This window comes from Poromitra crassiceps (assembly GCF_964638095.1).
Source record: "Poromitra crassiceps genome assembly, chromosome: 15".
Classification (NCBI taxonomy): Eukaryota; Metazoa; Chordata; class Actinopteri; order Beryciformes; family Melamphaidae; genus Poromitra; species Poromitra crassiceps.
Genome location: NC_139634.1, coordinates 35,904,904 through 35,924,774, shown reverse-complemented (window position 1 = coordinate 35,924,774; position 19,871 = coordinate 35,904,904). Strand labels below are relative to the sequence as shown.

General features: G+C 42.3%; 1 protein-coding gene and 1 pseudogene across 2 annotated transcripts; one reads left to right on the top strand and one right to left on the bottom strand.

The window, feature by feature from the left end:
• Positions 1 to 30: 30 nt before the first annotated feature.
• fgf2 (fibroblast growth factor 2) lies at positions 31 to 13,541 on the bottom strand. The gene is made up of 3 exons (XM_083651600.1): positions 13,353 to 13,541; positions 8,436 to 8,539; positions 31 to 738 (listed from the first exon to the last, which is right to left on the bottom strand). Exons 1-3 carry the CDS (start codon positions 13,528 to 13,530, stop codon positions 553 to 555), a joined length of 468 nt encoding a protein of 155 aa, XP_083507726.1. The 5' UTR covers positions 13,531 to 13,541; the 3' UTR covers positions 31 to 552.
• On the top strand, positions 3,377 to 4,034 carry LOC310789657 (peptidyl-prolyl cis-trans isomerase B pseudogene; annotated as a pseudogene). Its single transcript has one exon. The product of its transcript is annotated as a peptidyl-prolyl cis-trans isomerase B pseudogene (transcript).
• Positions 13,542 to 19,871: the final 6,330 nt, after the last annotated feature.

Genomic DNA, 19,871 nt, shown 5'->3' with positions numbered 1-19,871 from the left:
AAATAACTGACTTTTGAGAAAGTGCACCCAAGTCGCCTCACCTCACTCATTTTATCCAGAGGAGTCTTCTAGCATGTTTTTCTAGGAGCCATGTATTAACAAACTGCCCCACAGACTGCAGCTTACATGGTGGTAAACTAAAGGTTGGGACCAGAAGGTTGCTGGTTTGAATCCCTGGGCCGGCTAGGAAAATCTGTTGAAAGTAAATGAAAAACGCTTTGTAGCCCTTCAGCAGCTACTGTCAAGGCACCTTTGAGCAAGGCAGCTCCAGTGGAGCAGCTTGTTGGCCAACAGTTAAAGACTGAGTTTTACTGGGCAGCTCCCAGAGGTGAATGAGTGCAACTGTTTGAAAGTGAAGGAGAGCATTGCTGAAAAGGAGCAGGCATGTTCAGCAAACATCTCCTGGATAAATAACTGTTGAAAAAACGTGGTTGAAAGCATCACAGCCATTTTGGGCAACGTTGATGGAACACTCGTCTTCATTGCGTTTGTCACATTGCTTCTTTATCGTTGCTTGTGAAACGTGAAGTATTCGTCGAGCAGATCCCTGGTTTAGCGCTTGGCAGACATGGGAAGAAAAAGAATGGCCTTCTGACCCGGTCCGGTTTTGTTTCCGGACTTGTATTGGCCAGTCCGCTTCAGCGCCACGTACATGTCCGGGTACTTCCTGGAGCGGTAGGTGTTGTAGTTGTTGCTCTCAAGCCGCTCCATGAAGTAACATTCATCTGTCGTCCGTCTCTGAAGAGAAAGGAACAGAGACATTTGACATTATATAATGTACTGTTTGATGTCAAATGTGCAATATTTTACACTTAAAAGCATTTTTTATGATGCTGTTGTCCAGAGTGCTTTAACATGAGGGAGGAGAAAGGGGCTCACATAGACTTTGACAGGACAGTTGGCTGTTGGCGCAATTGAACCTGTGACTTTTCGGTTACAGGACACCCTGCCGTCCCAATACACCCACAGTATCTCATAAACTGGCAAACAGGAGTAATATGAATGAAGCAAACTGTGTGAAACAAGTCTGTAATATGGTGTATCATGTACGGTTGTGATCCCATCGTTATTTATTTCAAAATGTAGTAACTACTGGTCTGTAATTAATTCCTGCTCACGTTTCATAAACAGTGTTTAATTGAAGGTTTTCATTCCAAAATGTTGTACATCCATTTACGAAAATGTTTGTTGCCTGAAACAAATCTCAAAAACTTTAGTTCTTTTGCAAAGCTGTTAAGATGAATAAATTGTATATCAGTAACTGATAATGGCTTCACTTTCAAGCCAGCATTTCTTTTGAAAAGGTAAGATTTATTTGTATTTGTTTATCTGACTTTGGAATGAAATTCTTCATTTCTAGCACAACCTTAATGCTGGTCTGCTCATCTACTGTAATCCCCTTCCAAATGAATCTGGTTCACTTTTCACTATGTATCTGTGTACAAATCACCTGTAACGACATCTTAGTACTTGTAGTGGCATTTCATCAAAATAAGCTATTTAATTTGGATGACTGTCAATTGAATGTGTTTAATAGGCTATATAGGCCATGTTGTAGGAAGAGGAGAAAGTTTGTAATGCTGACATTTTATTGACACTAATTTACCTCATAAAAACACCTCATACCTCAATGCCACCATTGTAGCTGCTTTTTTCTAAAGGAAACCATGTCTGGCCAGGGATATTACTCTATACAACTCTATATACAACTCTCTATATATAACTCATTATAGGATTTTCTACAGACGAGGCAGAGAGAGATGCAGACACTGCAGAGAAGATGCTGTTTCATCACCTATTGACTGTGTCCATGTGTGGTGCTTGTACTCAGGCCTCTAAACTTAGTGTTGTCCACGGTGGATTACATAAAGATAAAAAGAGAAGAGGATCGCACTCCAAGTTAACTTTTTTATTATTGCCTGCAGCAAACGTTTCGGGCTTTCAACCCTTCATCAGTGCAGTTTTTTTTTTTTTGCTACTGCACTGATGAAGGGTTGAAAGCCCGAAACGTTTGCTGCAGGCAATAATAAAAAAGTTAACTTGGAGTGCGATCCTCTTCTCTTTTTATCTTGACATTCATTGTGGATTCAGCACCCAGTTATTTGTTCAGTTGAGTTGAGCGCGTTTTTCGTTTTAATTTTGGATTACATAAAGAGACATCAGTTGTCTGGCCCAAATCTCTGTTACTGGGCGTTAGCTGCCGCACACCCTGTCCAACAAGAGGGTCTATTGTTTTGTTTTCTTTCTCTTTTTTTAAACTTTAGAGCACATTGGTAGCCTGATATTCAGACTTAATCGTCAACTCATAAACTCATTTCCTCTTCTGGTCTGAGATTGCGGTCACTTCAGAGCATTTCTATGAGGGGGCGGGTCTTCCCTAACCAATCACTAGAGACCAAGGTGTCACAGCAACCGGCCCGGCACGGCAGGGCAGCCGCAGCAGTCTTGCTCTGCCTGCTGGAGCTGAGTCTAGTCAAACTAGTCACAAACACAAGCTAGCTCCGTTGGAACTCTTTCGGCTAGCGCCTAGAAAGAGTTCCGTCTGCCTACGCCACATACTTGAGAAGAAGGGTTCATAGCTTCTCGACGTCGGGGTTAGAAAGCTCGACGCTGCTCATAAATGCCGCTTTTCATCCAAAGTCTGTGCTGGTGATATTATTTTTTACCGAGCTTTCGACCAGAGTGGCGGCTGTAACAGCTGTGTTGACTGGGCTCTAACCCGGAAAAAATAATATCACCAGTGATCCAGCATACTTAAGGGATGCTGGATCACCTGTCCTGGAGCTGGTAACATACAGCTGTCCTCCATGGCTGAAGACGGCGGTCTGAAGCCAGACTCCCACTTCTTTTAGTGTCTGCCCCTGGGACTTGATTTTGCTCTTATGACATCACTGATTACATCATCAGTGGGACTCTTATGACATCACTGATGATGTCACCACTGCTTTTATGACATCACTGATGACATCACAACCTCTATGACATCATCTGTGTGTGTGTGTGTGTGTGTGTGTGTGTGTGTGTGTGTGTGTGTGTGTGTGTGTGTGTGTGTGTCGTCTGTCTGTCTCTTGTTTGTGTGTGCATGCATGTGTGCCTGTCTCTTGTGTGTGTGTGTGTGTGTGTGTGTGTGTGTGTGTGTGTGTGTGTGTGTGTGTGTGTGTGTGTGTACATCACTGATGATGTCACAATTTATGACTGATGACATCATCGCTGGGACTTTGTGTGTGTGTGTGTGTGTGTGTGTGTGTCTGTCTCGTGTGTGTGTGTGTGTGTGTGTGTGAGTGAATGAATTTATGACATCGCTGATGATGTCATCAGTGGGACAGACAGACAGACAAACAGAGCCCTAGCTCCCTTTTATAGATAAGATAGATAGATGGTTCGGATCTGCGAGAGAAGGATGAAGTTCCTCACAGCTCTTACAGTCATTGTGGGATCAGTGATTTTCCTTCTCTTCCCAAACGGTTCAGATGCTGATGAAAAGAAGAAAGGCCCTAAAGTAACAGCGAAGGTGTACTTTGACATCAGAATTGGAGATGAAGAGGTTGGAAGAATTGTCATTGGACTATTTGGGAAAACCGTTCCTAAAACAGCTGAGAACTTCCTCACACTGGCAACCGGGGAGAAAGGATATGGCTACAAGGGAAGCAAGTTCCACAGAGTCATCAAGGACTTCATGATCCAGGGTGGAGATTTCACCAGAGGAGACGGCACTGGCGGCAAGAGCATCTATGGAGACCGTTTTCCTGATGAGAACTTCAAGCTGAAGCACTACGGGCCCGGCTGGCTGAGCATGGCTAACGCCGGCAAAGACACCAACGGCTCTCAGTTCTTCATCACCACTGTTCAGACTCCATGGCTGGATGGCAAACATGTCGTCTTTGGGAAGATTCTGGAGGGCATGGATGTGGTGAAGAAGATCAAGGCCACAAAGACAGATGCATGGTCTAAGCCTCTTAAAGATGTCAGCATCCATGATTGTGGCAAAATTGAGGTGGAGAAGCCCTTTGCTGTTGCCAAGGCTTAGAGCCCTGTTGGGGGGAACAGGGGAACAGGACTGGGGGAGGACGGCTGTTGGGGAATTGTGCAGGCCACCTTGTTATCACTAGCTGCCCTGGCCCCTGTGGTCCAACAGCATCACATCAAGCAATCATGACAACATGATCTGGCTCCATTTACCAACGAGCATTCCAAGTTCACTTATCTGTTCTGTGCGTATTTTGTTAAAAAAAAATATAATAATAATAAATAAAGTTTTGTTTAAAAAAATCCTTCCTGGCTGAGGCCTATATACAGTAAGTGGTGGGATAGTCTGGATGCCTGGAAGCAGGCTGCGGCTCTAAGCTCTGCCATTGGTGCTGGCCATTTCAGTCGGCAGCGGAAGGAAATCCCTTTGCGCTCCCTGCAAGCTCTTCCATTGGCTCTGACCGGCTCGGGGCCACTCCCTGCGTGTGCTCCCAAATGCCTGCGCCACTCTGAAGCAACAACAATGCTAGCGTTGCTACACGCTGACAATGACACGTTTTGATGAAGATTTGCATTGTGCAATAAAGCAGGCCTGCTTGGTACTTTGGGTGGATGGTTGTAAAGATAACAGAGCGTTTCTTCGCGCCATACCAGAGTGAAGAGGAGCCAGACTCTCTCAAACAGAGTCTGGCAAGTGAGACTAGTGGTGGGAGTATATTTAGGCAGAGGAGGACAAGAGTGAGTAAAGTTAGTCTCTCCAGTCTCCACCCTAGAAATCGATTGCTAATAAATGAAAAGGCAGCTATAATCATCGTGTGACTTATAACAGCCATGCACAACAGCAGAAGAGAAAAGATGCCGGGTCAGCGAAGCTCATCCAGCTGGGTGGCCGCTAGCTGGCTGCTGCTAGCTGCCATAGCTTCTCATTAGAAGGCAGGAGGAAACACTCCCCGCAGTTGTGGACAGGCCTTCACAAGCACCAAACCACATCAGTCACCACACTCTTCACACTTCCACACACTGCAACTATAATTAGCATCAATGTTGCTACAGAACACACGCTAGCAGTGCCAAACTGTTGCTAGTCTCATACACATTGAGAATATTTTGCAAAGCGAGGAGTTAAATTGCCATATATCATACACAGTGTATATCTTCAAATGCTCTGGCATACAAGTACTTCACCAAAGGGGACAGAGTGCAGGGACAGCCAGGACAGAACCCACTGGGGCAGGTGTTCAGTGTCTTACCTAACCAAACTGACTACATTTACACCACAAAATTCAGATTTGTGTGGTGTAAATGGATGTCTGATGTTATTGAAACAGTAAACACGAAAAAGCTGCATGGAGTTGTATTTGTCACATGCATAAATCTGTTGATTAGTCGGTCCTGAAAGTGTTACAAAAAAAGACTATGTATAGCCACATGATACATACTGCAGACTATCGTGCACACAGAGGCCTAATAATGCAGGTAATGCAGCTGCATCGTTTGGGACCTGCACCCTCCTGTTTATCTTGCTACTATTATCTCGAGATCTCAATGAGCCAATGCATCTGCTACATGGTGTCCCATACGCCATGCGTTCACCAAATAAATAACAATACAATAACATAATGCAGTTTATAGTTTATTGACACATAGGGTTTCTAAATCTTCTTAGTTAAGTGTCTGTGGCTTGTGATGTCATCAGTGATGTCACTTGACCAATTGTGATGTCATCAGTGATGTCATTAGTGGTGCCACTTGAGCAATTGTGATGTCATCAGTGATGTCATTAGTGGTGCCACTTGAGCAATTGTGATGTCATCAGTGATATCATTAGTGGTGCCACTTGAGCAATTGTGATGTCATCAGTGATATCATTAGTGGTGCCACTTGAGCAATTGTGATGTCATCAGTGATATCATTAGTGGTGCCACTTGAGCAATTGTGATGTCATCAGTGATATCACTCGAGCAATTGTTGTGATGTCATCAGTGATGTCACTCGAGCAACTGCGATGTAGTATGAGCCGATGGCACACAGTTGCACGATGGCGCCTATAGCAATTTTGGGAGCCCGCAGAGCCGGCGATTTCCATAACTGCAGCTATGGCACATCATCTCCAGAGTCTCCACACTAGGAATTGAGTTAATGTTTGAAACAAGTGATTGAATGATTGGATTTATATAGCGCCTGTCTAGATACTTTCTAGATACTCCCATTCATCCAACTATAACAAGGTTCATTCTGACCTGGGCCTATCTGATGTTGTAGCATAGCATACCCTTTCTTCTTTAGTCCAAGTGCCTGAGTGATGACTGAGCCAGAAAAGCTGTCAACCTAATGACTTCCCTTCACTGGGGGAGGATTTCTTGCCGGGTGACTGTTAAATGTTTGGTTTCCAAAACACTGCAGCCAAAGTGCTGTATGTGACAGAGTGATGGGCTCAATTCATCAGCCACTTCCAGGAAGCACACTTTAATTAAATCCACAAACGGAAAAACTCTACCCGTGTATCCTGTATTAAGTATCTGAGAATAATGCTCAATATCATAATTTACCAATGAACAGCAGTTTTCCCTTTACATTAAGAATTTTTACTGATCAATTTTCAATTAAAGTCAATTGACCCTAGAATATGAGCAACTTTAGTGTTACATTCTATTCAACCACATTATATTGATATGATATTCAGAAACCATGCAAACTGTTTGCATGGTCAATGAGTGGATGGCATCACAATGGAGTGGATGACGTCACAATGCATTTTGAAAATCTGCATATCTGGTCACAGCTATTACAAATTTGCGCTTGTTAATAAAAAAATAATAACGAAAAACAAATTATAATTTAAAACATTTTTAACTATTTAGTGATTTTAATAAATTAATTTGTCAATCGTCAATATGTTAAATGTACCGCCCTGGGAATAGGATTTTTTTTAAATAATAATAGTGAGTATTAATAATGTAATACAATGAATTTTGTATAGTTGTGGCCCTACTCCTGCACTGCCCGCTGCCTTTGATGCATTTCAGCGGTCTCTTTTTAATCACAAACTTGTCCCCTAGTCTGGACAATAGTCTTGCTATTCATACACTCCATGGTGAGCAAATTGAAATTGTTAACTCTTATAAATATCTTTCATTCTACACTAGAAAGTCCACTGTACACAGTCACTAATAATGTCTGTTTTTGATTATGGCGATGTCGTGTATATGCACACCTCATCCGCCATGATAATTTATTTATCTCCAGGGCTCCACCCTCTGCCAATCTGGGGAGAGCCGAAACTGGCTCCATGCTTCCTCCAAGACATGGGCAGTAGCCAGCCGCTTCTTTTCACCTGACAGGGGAAGCTTCACCGGTAGGACATAGCACGTGGGAGGATCACGCTATTCCAACGAGTTCCCCTCCCTCCGAACAGGCGCCCCTAACGACCAGAGGAGGCACCACTTTATCAGCGACCAGGATATTGCCTATATGAGGGAAACCCCCAGGGGGCACGGGGAGAACATGCAAACTCCAAACAGAAAGGCCCTTTTGACGACCCCACCCGGGCGGTGGGCACTCGAGGACATGCGGACGGGCACGCACTCCTTCAGCGCTCACAGCGTCCCAGGTGGGAATCGAACCCAGGACCTTCTAGCTGTGAGGTGACAGCGCTCACCACTGCGCCACCGTGCCCGGTGATGCGGTGATGTTGAAGTCACTTGATGTGGTGTATCATAGCGCTCTGTGTTTTGTAACGGGTGATGGATTTCTTACACACCGCTGTGTTTTATATGAAAAGGTGGGCTGGCCCTCCCTGGAGGTTCGAAGAGAGCAACACTGTCTCTTACTGATTTATAAAGCCCTAACTGTCAAGCTTCCTTTATATCTGTCCTCACTTCTCAGTTTCAATGATACAAGTTATCCAACATGCTCGCAGTCACACCAGGCCCGGTTCTATGGGGGTGCAAAAGCATGCATTGCACCCTTATTTTAATTGTCTGCATGCTCAGTTGAAAAGTAAAAAAATAATAATGATAATAATAATAATAAATGCTGCAGCTGCACACTTACTGTTTAAACTTGAATTATAATTGTTGTTTTTCTTTGTTCTTTGATGTGAATTTATGGCTTTGTTTATTCTGCATGTGAAGAGTGAACTGGGAAAGACTGCTTTCTCCTTTAACGTTCCTGATAAATGGAACAGGCTTCAGGAAAATGAAAATGAAAATGAGAGCTTGCTCTCAAGGGCCTCACCCCTGTATAGATAAAGGTCAAATAAAAAATAAATAAAAAATAAAAAAATAAAAAAATATGTATGCCGACTTTTGAAATGCATAGGCTAATATGACTAAACAAGACTGTCCCTAAAAATATTTCAACCATCTCATGAATGCGATGCATTTTCACTCATCTCAAAACAGAAAAAAGTCTGGTAGTTTGGTAGGAGTCTCCTTGTTAACGAAAGGATGATCGGCCAACTCACTCACCGCTCCGAACAGTCGTCCGTCCTTGTTCATGGCCAGATAGCGGTTAGCAGAAAGCCCTTTGATGACCACCTCCCCCACCGAGGTCGCCTGGAGTTGAAGCTTTACTGAGGGAAAAGACAGATGTTTAATTGCACAATATGAGCAAGAGCAGAAATAATTTATAGTTTGCTTGTGGGATGTTTAATCCAAAGGAACAGATGAAGTGGTGTGTTTACAAAGTCAAAAAAGGGGAGCATAAACATCTTAGGCAGCATTCCTGAACGCATCACATTAAAATAGTAATTGTTTCAGTAGTACAGAATGTCCAATGTATCATTATGCACAAAGTACATCCATTTGTCTTTATGGAAGCTTTGTTGAGCTGATGCCACCCATGCACACAGAAAGCCAGTGACTATAAAGGTGCTTTGTGTCACATTTCAGCACCAATAAATCATTATTCATTTTGAGACATTAGTATAGTTAAAGTTAAAGGTCCCATATCATGCTATGTTTAACTCTATAAAACTTGTCTCATGTGTCTTTAAAAGAAGGTTATGAATTATGTTGCCAAAAATTTCAAATCCAGCCTCTGTGGGACTAACCCTAACCCTAACTCTAAGATAAGATAAGATAAGATAAGATAAGATAAGATAAGATAAGATAAGATAAGATAAGATAAGATGATCTGTTGGGATAGATCCGTGTTTGGTGCAGTTGATTGTTTTCTGTAAAAAATAAATAGATTACACTGCTACAGACAACAAGGTTTGGTCTTCCACATTCAGTTGGCAGGGCAGCACTGTAAGGTGGCACATTAAATCAGTGTTACTTTGTGATGTCACAAAATCACAGAAGTCAAAGCGGCTCGTTTGGAGGCATTTTTCCTTACATGGCTGGCGTGGCTTTATCTGGGGACCATGTTTGTGTTTTGAGACTTCCATGATGTTTATATATATATCATGCCCAAGTCCTTTATAGTCTAAGAAGCAAGAAAATCTTGTTTTACACAAGATGGGACAAGACTAAAAAAGAAGCACCTGCCAAGAGAAGATTGGCAACCTCTTCACTGCATTGCGTGCCACCATCTTGGTTTTGGCAGGACATTTGTTGGATTACTTTATGACACAAAACAGAAGGAAAGCGCTGTTGTTCTATAGGGTAACTCTTTATTTTACAGGTCCCTAACTACATAATGAACTACATATGAACACCAATGTAATTATATTGGTGTTAATGTCTAATTACAAATAGTACTATGTAACTACATATGACCTATTTGTAATTAGACACGAACATCAATGTAATTACGGTACATAATTTCATTGGTGTTCATAATGTAGTTAGGGACCTGTACAATAAGTAGAGTAAAAGCCCTTCAGAGTCTCTGGGCACATCCTCTTTGTGACTGGAAGCAATGGGGTTTCTGGGAAATGTGGTCTTCATTTTGGAGAAGCAAGCACAAGCTACCACTGGTGTGAGATTGAGGTTATAACTCATCTCCCCCATGGGCTCATTTTACGGTAACGTTATCACAATTAATTTAACAACGATATTGACTGCTACATACATCTATACATACAGTACATACATATACAGTAACAGTACATACATACATACTCACACACACACACACACACACACACACACACACACACACACACACACACAACTGCTAGCACCTTTAAGTTTTAATTTTCTATAACCAGAGAAACCAGCTGTCCACGCAGGCTTTGTTTCTTAATTTTTTGACAAAGAAAAGTTGCCTGCATTGCCAGTCATGTTCTAGTGTGGCTTTATGCTACACTGCTAGCAATGAGCTAGGTCAGATGCTACCGGTAGCACTGAAATGTGGTTGCTAGTCGGATCTCACAGATGTATCAAAATCATGCCCACTTTTTTTCTTTTTCTTTTTTGTATCTACATCGGCTTGCCAATTGAGCATTCTTTGAATGAAGCCAAGCCAAGAGAAAAAGGACGGGGGATCCCATCCAGGATGAATCCACATTAAACGTTCAAATAGACAAATCACACATCTGTCTGCAGTTGGTGTGTGATGGTGACTAATGCCAGAGATCAAAGAGACATCCTTCCTTGAGGAGTGGCATGATTGGTCTGCTTGTGCTGTGGTGCATTGCGGGCCGGTTGCACCAACTGTTTACTGGGGTTATTATGGTCCACAGATTGTGATTGCAGGAAAACTGTAATTTTTTTCTTGTCTCTAGTGTGCTTCAGGCTCATCTCATGGTCCTATAGGGTGGTGATATGGGCAACATTTTGTGGCAATGTTGGTCCAGCATAGGCAAAATGAACACAATCAACGATGACAGAGTGAGTTATAAAGGATACAATGATCATGAAAATATGCTGTTATCGATAATTGGGTCATGTTTTCAGCAACAGTTCAATTCCTATGGTAGATACATTGACCTATAGCCTAACATCGCTAGCCCAATTCGCAGATGCGAATGAGTCTGGACAGCCAATTTCAATTTCCAGGAGGCGTTATCAACGGGCGCAGACCAAAATATTCCTGGATGCAATTGGATAGACCTACAACCAATCAGAGCAATAACAGGCGAATTTCTATTTGATTGAACATGAAATGAAAATGCCTCAACGGTGCTCATCTTATCAAACCTGCCCCATATTAGATAAGCGGTCGTGATTGGCCCGACCATTTTCAGGTCGGATGGAAATCTGTCTGAACGAGAGGGGGAGCACCAGAAGCATCTGCCAAAACATGAGCTTGCAGATTCATCAGGTTCCCAGGGTAATATTGACCTGTTATTTGCCCAAAATGTTGGCAGGCCTATCACACTATCGCAGCCTTAATATACCCTATAATAACATTTATAATCCAGCGCACAACATGATAGCAGGATTGGCACTTCTTTTTACAGTATTAATAGATCACATTAAAAAAAAGCAAGAAGTAGCGAACGCGTTTCGCATATTACTTCATCAGATTCACTTTGTAAATCATTTTTGTCAAAAGGAGCTCATTGCCTATTAATGCTTGGAGTTGACTCAATATTATAATTTTTTTGTCTTAAATACATAAACAAAATCACAAACTACTTTGACAAATTTGCCGGACCCCCTGCAGTACCTCTGCGGACCCCCTGGGGGTGACAGACCTTCTGTTGATGACCACTGTTCTAGGAGCACAGAGCACAGCTCAGGTCATATAAGGCCAATAGCCAGGCCTGGGTCAAAGCCCCAGACTCAGCCTCAGGCCCAGCCCTTTCCCTTCTATTTCCCCTAAATGAAATGTTATCTAAAAGAATGTCATGGCGGTACCGGTACCAATACCGGTAGTTTTATTTCTGTAGTTCCACGGCAGTAGTGTATGCATAACTAAACAATCAATAGTCTGTGTGGTTTTGCTATTTAAATGTCGTTAAAATCGGGTCTTGTCTTCTCTCTTTCCTTTCCTAAACGATCAAACTCAGAAATTGAAGTAGAGCTACCATCTTACTCTCATGTTAGGCTACTCACAATCATAAATAAATGAAGATAAATGAAGGGTACTTTTGAGGGTACTTTAAACTCAGTGACCCGAATTCACCCTAAAACGCATTCATGTGCAGAGACCGGCCCATTACCAGTGTTTACCACTGGACACGCTGCTGTTCCTGTACGTGAGGACAAGTCATCTATTGAAATTCAGTGCACTGAGTCTACTATAAAAAAGTGTAGATTCAGATCACTCCAACCCATTTTCCATGCCTCATTTTATGCCACAGCAGTTTTAGGGCACTTAGGTCTCATTGACTTTGAATGGGGAGGAATGATCTTCTGGAACCTTCATGAAAACGGGTCAGTAACATTTATGGACAGAAAGTCACGGGTCAAATGTCTCATTTCCCCACAGGCTGCATTTGCGGTCCAGTTTAACTGGGCTTGCCTACTTGAACTTGTTTATCAAGCAGACTGAAGAGTGACTTACTCATGGCACCAACAACAAGGTTATTCTCACAGGAAATGGCACAATTAAGTCTGACTGAATTTGGTTGAAGAGTAATTGAAACATTCTAAAAATAGCTTTCCTGTTCTAATCTCTATATCCTTGAACTGTTGTTCGGGCACACCTGCTTCAAATGTCACACTGTATCACACTGTGTAACTATCTTATCTGATGCAATGAACACACAATCATGTGTTTTCCTTTCCTTTCTTGATCCCCCCCTCCACTTTCCCCCTCCGAGTTACTGATGCAACATAGCAGACATACTTTAAAACAATCAGTGATACAGAGGCAACAAGGGGTATCTCAGTTGTCGATGCCAAACAAGCATGTTAATATTATTTTGCTTTGTAGCAGCTGCTCAATTATATTATTCATAAATCTACTTGAATACGAGAACATTAAATGTCTACAACTTATTTCTGACTTTTCAAATAAATTTGGACTTTTGGTGAAATTCAAGGTTGGTATTGTACCGTACCGTACCGTACCGTGCCTCTCTAACCCATGGCAGCTCGTTAGATAATCTCATTGATTTCACCTCCATAAAACACTGAGCAAGGCCTTTTCGATACATGAACTCATTGGTACTGGCTTTTAACTCCATGTTATGCTGTATCTTGTGACGTAAACCAAAGCAGTAAGCGGTGTCGTTTCATGAGTGTCCAGGCTGTGAGTCAACATGGTGATCTAGTGTACGTTTAATAAAAAATGTCAAGCCATCATCAGAGTTCCCATTGATGAAGGAAATTTATACTTTCCAGAACTGGTGCTACACACACTTTGCTCATAGTTTTTACAAATGGAGAATAAACCTCAGTGACTTGGAAAATTCACATCGTTCCTCCTCCATGATCTTGACTTCACTGTTACTTCCCTGTTGAATATATAAAAAAAACAAAAAAAAACATAAAGGAGCTTTGTGTAGCCTCTGTGCAGTGCAATCCAAAGGGGCTGGAAGTACTTACTGTGGGGGTCGCTCTTCTCCCGGATTCCATCCACCCTGCCGTCAGAGTTTATCCTCAAGAAGAAGCCCCCGTTTTTACAGTACAGCCTTTTGGGGTCCTTGAAGTTCCCCGGAGGAAAGCCACCGCTGCCGCCGTCTTCAGGTGTGGCGGGAAGTGTGGTGATTTCTCCGGTGGCCATCTCCTCCTCGCTCCCCGCGTCCCGGCTACTGCGTCGTCTCCTTCCTGAGCGGTGCAGGAGCCCCACCGTTGGCCTCCCACCTCCCACTAACTCACTGTTGTTGCTTGTTGCTTGTTGCCTCCTCCCACGGAATTTGATTCTGCTTAACCCCGGGGGTCAGTTTGCTCCAGTGCCCCCCTTCTAGGGCAGCATGTGTGCCCTCTTGAGCAGGGAGACTCTGAAGCGCAAGGACTCCTCTTAGGCCGTTAGCCGGGAAGCCTTCTAACAGCAGAGGTTTAAATCTGCCATTTTTAGCTGCTCCTTCGCTGTCTGCAGTGCTGGCAGCTGCCCTGCCAGGATAGCTTGCTGGTAGGGGGGATGCATGTGGGTTCCCCCTCTTCTCCTAACACTCCTCACACTGAACTGTTTAAAGGCAGCTGGCTTAGATCTGTGGAAGGCTTTCCCCTTTGGGCCTCAGTTCGCATGCGCCCTAGGAACACACACACACGCACACACACACGCAAGACACATGCACACGCCCACACACACACGCACACACACACACACGCAAGACACATGCACACGCCCACTAACACTCTCATTTAAGCAGCCAAGCCAGCAGAAGGAGAGACAGGAGAGGAGGGCAAGAAGGGGGACGTGCAGCTTGGACTGTGCCACTGAGACCCTTCAGAAAGCCATGTGAACAGCAGCAGTGTTTCATTCATTCAGTCAACATAAAGATCATTCAAACAGCAACATAACAATCATTCAAACAGCAACATAAAGATCATTCAAACAGAAACATAAAGAGACTCAAACAGCAACATAAAGAGACTCAAACAGCAACATAAAGATCATTCAAACAGCAACATAAAGATCATTCAAACAGCAACATAAAGATCATTCAAACAGCAACATAACAATCATTCAAACAGCAACATAAAGATAATTCAAACAGCAACATAAAGATCATTCAAACAGCAACATAAAGATCATTCAAACAGCAACATAAAGAGACTCAAACAGCAACATAAAGAGACTCAAACAGCAACATAAAGATCATTCAAACAGCAACATAAAGATCATTCAAACAGCAACATAAAGATCATTCAAACAGCAACATAAAGATCATTCAAACAGCAACAGAAAGATAATTCAAACAGCAACATAAAGATCATTCAAACAGCAAAATAAAGAGACTCAAACAGCAACAGAAAGATCATTCAAACAGCAACATAAAGATCATTCAAACAGCAACATAAAGATCATTCAAACAACATAGAGACTCAAACAGCAACATAAAGATCATTCAAACAGCAACATAAAGATAATTCAAACAGCAACATAAAGAGACTCAAACAGCAACAGAAAGATCATTCAAACAGCAACATAAAGATCATTCAAACAGCAACATAAAGATCATTCAAACAGCAACATAAAGATCATTCAAACAACATAAAGATCATTCAAACAGCAACATAAAGATCATTCAAACAGCAACATAAAGATCATTCAAACAGCAACATAAAGATCATTCAAACAACATAAAGATCATTCAAACAGCAACATAAAGAGACTCAAACAGCAACAGAAAGATCATTCAAACAGCAACAGAAAGAGACAAACATGGAGAAGCAGCTCTTTCAGTGCTATTCATATAAAGCAGTAACGTAAAGGGGAACTGCCAATAGGCTTGATGAAAAGGCCTGCATAATGTCAGAGTGAATGTAATTGCTATTCTCAATTTCCGTGAGTGTATAGGGTCAGTGAAGGAGGTTATTCTCGCAGTTTTTGTTTTTATTTTGTTTTGTTTTTAGGACCAACAATTAGACATCCATCTGTCAAAATAGTCACTGGTCAAGGCTTCTGGCGAAAGGTTACCACATCAGAAACTCATGTTGGATCGCTTGAGATTCAGCTGTGCTCTTGGGTTGATGTCATTCTGGTGACATGCTGAACATGGTCAGTCACATCCAGGCCATACAGTGACTAAGTACTGTGTCAGTCACATCCAGGCGATACAGTGAATAAGTACTGTGTCAGTCACATCCAGGCCATACAGTGACTAAGTACTGTGTCAGTCACATCCAGGCCATACAGTGAATAAGTACTGTGTCAGTCACATCCAGGCCATACAGTGAATAAGTACTGTGTCAGTCACATCCAGGCCATACAGTGACTAAGTACTGTGTCAGTCACATCCAGGCCATACAGTGAATAAGTACTGTGTCAGTCACATCCAGGCCATACAGTGAATAAGTACTGTGTCAGTCACATCCAGGCCATACAGTGAATAAGTACTGTGTCAGTCACATCCAGGCCATACAGTGACTAAGTACTGTGTCAGTCACATCCAGGCCATACAGTGAATAAGTACTGTGTCAGTCACATCCAGGCCATACAGTGAATAAGTACTGTGTCAGTCACATCCAGGCCATACAGTGACTAAGTACTGTGTCAGTCACATCCAGGCCATACAGTGAATAAGTACTGTGTCAGTCACATCCAGGCCATACAGTGAATAAGTACTGTGTCAGTCACATCCAGGCCATACAGTGACTAAGTACTGTGTCAGTCACATCCAGGCCATACAGTGACTAAGTACTGTGTCAGTCACATCCAGGCCATACAGTGACTAAGTACATCCAGGCCATACAGTGACTAAGTACTGTGACTTATATTGTTCTAAGACCTCAGTTGAAGATTATAGTCAACGTGGGAGTCCAGCCACAGGAAGGCTTCTGATTTCGGACATCTTTGGGGTGCATTTCCTGCAACCGGATCAATCCAAATATCTCTAGGATGCAGTTTGCAAATTGCATGAAACATAATTTTCATGCAACTTGACATTTACACAAAGCAATTCAAAACAGTTGATTATATACTGTATAAAGTGGGGAGTGTCAATGTTACTTGCATCTCTGTATCTTATTTTGTAAAGTTTCACTGTGTGAAGCCAGCCTTGAAGTATTTATGCTGGGAGCACACATGCTGTATTTAGGCAAAACCTTGCGTCCCGTTCACACATGGTCCACACTACAACCACAATCTACTGTTCGCAATTGAGCGGCTGGAGTGGTTGAGGGTTAATTTCCTTTTGAAGGGATCCGTGACAGAAGATGCATTACTCATTCACTTTCCCCAGTCAGATTTTCTTCGTCATTTTGGGGATTTGAACCAATGACCTCCCAATCACAAGCTCACTTCTCTAAGCTTTAGATTTCCATTATTCCAAATCACTATAAAATCACCTCTATTCTATCTCAGTTCCTAAAAGATGAAATAGATGCTGATGAGAATCCAACATTAATTGACATCCGATCCTAATTTGTTTATTACACAGCCGTTCACGCCATTTGGCCAGTTTATGAAATAAAGTGAATATATTGTACATGAAACTGTCCTTGTGAAGTTTTAAAAGTAGCATCTCTCTCCAAGTCTTTCTTTTCAGAGATGAGCAAAGGATGAATACTAGCCTACTTCCCAGAGTGGCGTGACTGCAAATTACAGTCACCATTAGCGTAACAATTTTGGTCAACCCCAATGTCCTGCTGAATGCCTCTCGATGTAAGCCTCCACTTTCACCATGGCAATTCCCCAACAGAGTGTCAAAAAGGCAGGGTAAACACAGCTGCAAGCAAAACACTAATGAGGGTTTCCAACTTCCATGATTGGAATTTGGAAACCCTCATTAGTGTGTTGCTTGCACCTGTGTTTACCCCCGTATTAGGGTTAGCCTGGTATCTTAGTTTGCTGATTAAAACTTGGATATTGGCAAGTGTCATCCACCTCTGATATGATGGATATGATGCAGTTGTTTCATTTGATATCTATTGCAGAATTACTCAACACTGGTTGTCTATAGGAACATTTTAAGCTGAATTGACTCAAATGTGACATGTTGATCAAGTATGCATGGATATTATTATTATTGCTGTTATCCAGGGGTTCAATTGTTTTGGTGTCCCATGTTCTAGACACAAACTAGCCCCCAGCCTATGCAGATGCCCTCCTCTTGCCTCAAGAGCAGCGCCACTGGCTAATGGAGTCATGCGCCAAAGTATTTGCCATGCATGCCGATTGCTAAATAAAGTTCGTTAAATCCTACCAACTGGCCTCTCATGATTGAAATACAACCCAGACTACCTTAAACAAAATAACCTTTTTCACAGCAGCCATTTCGCGTCTAAAAGGCAGGAAGTGACACAGGTGCAAGCAAAACATTAATGAGGGCCCCAGCTGCTGAACACCAAATGGATTGGAAGTTGGAAACCCTCATTCATGTTCTGCATGCTTGCACCGGTTACTTCCTGCCTTTTAGACACAAAATGGCTGCTGTGAAAAAGGTCAATTAAAAGCCAAGGAGTACAAATGAAATACCTTACTCTTGTCGTGTGTGTGTGTGTGTGTGTGTGTGTGTGTGTGTGTGTGTGTGTCAGTGCTGCTGACAGCTATCCATAAGGACATGGAGAACTGGATCATCTCTCCACACTTCTTTATTTGAATCATTTTGATTTTTAAGGATAACCTATACATGTACAGAGAGGTGACAAAATACAGGAAAAACATGTGCAAGCCTGAATGCTTGACCCTGTGGGGTTCTGGTGGCTCCGTTATGCTGTGGGGAACATTTTGCTGGCAAGGTTTGGGTCAATTTGTCTGAGGTTACGGTCACTGCAAATCAATACAAAGAGTGATTGATTACCCTATGATTAAACATTTCTAGTCTGATGGGAGTGGTCTCTCTCCAGGATGACAATGCCCCCAATCACAGGGCATGAGGGGTCACTGAATGGTCAATGAGCAATGCCATGGTATTATGAAGCTGTTTCTGACAGCATGGGGTAGCCCAACGCCCAACACCTTAGTAAGACACTTTAACTTTATATGTTGGCTTTTCCTTTAATTTGCCACCCGTCTGTATGTCTGTCATGAAATCAGGAATAGCGTTTGTGTGTGAAGCACGGAGCAGACACATGGACTCAGCCTGAACTCTCAGATGTGTCACCAGTTTTGGCGTGCCAGCTTCCTTCTCTGTGTTCTGTTTGTTATGTTCTGTCACACCCCACCCAGCCATTGCCCCACCATCACTGAGTGATGCCTGAGTCAAAGATCGTTACGACTCCTCCGAAATTGTACAGTCTTTATATCGAGGCACGTCGCCTCATTGTTGAACTATTTTTTAAAGCACGCCATGTGGAAGAGTGGAGGAGGAGCTAGCACATACTTTGATTTCAGAAGATTTGTTGTATGTATATTTGTAGGCTATTGTATATTTAGAAAACTAATTCTAGCATTAAGAACAGCATTCTTGTGGGAAAGGTCTGAACATAATTCCAACTTTAAGTATTGGTTTTGTTTCAATTGGTGGACATCTCACATTGGAATTAACCTGTTCAAATGGTGCTATAGAACATTTTAAGTATTCATCTCTCACTTTTTTCCCAGATCAAGTGCAAAATTAGAACAGATTCTCAACCCTTTTCATATCAAGGACCCTAATAGACTACTTGCACAACTCCACTACTTCCTGAAATGAGTAGGGCATCTTGGTTTCCTGTCCTACACTATTGGATGAACTGATTAATGTCAGGTGTGCCTGATCACTGTTGTTGTGACCACATTAGAGCTACAAACCCCCATTTCGACAATCCACTATTGCGATTTTATTTCTCAGACCTCAATCTGAGAATATTTTTGTTATGTTTTTATCCAGAATTCCATTTACTGTATTGTAGGTAGATAACATAACAACTACGATCAAATCAGTCATTCTTCTACATTCTCTAATTCTGCAAATTAAGTTGAATGATTCATCAATTTTCTGGGGACCCCTTCAGGACCCCACGTTGAGAAGAACCACTGCTGTAGTTTACGCTTCAGTTTTATTTGCGGCCAATAGCAAGCAATGCAAGTGTAAAGAGCATTAGTGCATTACAATATTCCTTTGATTTCTGAATGATCATGAAGGAAAAGAATGAGAGAAGAGTAAGCTAAAGAGTGTTTTTCATTAAGTTCAAACTTCATTTATTTGAGTGTTTATTTGAAGAGGCAGACTGTTAATCCATCAGACTTAACCAAAAACATTTACTCTGTCTGGAGGTGTTCCTTCTCTGTCAACCATTCTAATTATGACACATAAAACCACCACAGTTGGCCTGGGAAACAGAATCAATGTCCAACATGAAGTGTGGTGAGGTGCAGACACACACCATGCAGGCAAATATTGCAAGGGAGGTTCTCAGAGACTGAAAAACACATTAACACACCACACAGTTTCTCCCATGCCCCATCACTGGACATTTAATTGCGGTTTGGGACAGGCAGGAATGGTTTGCACCACCTGATGGATGACTAGTGCC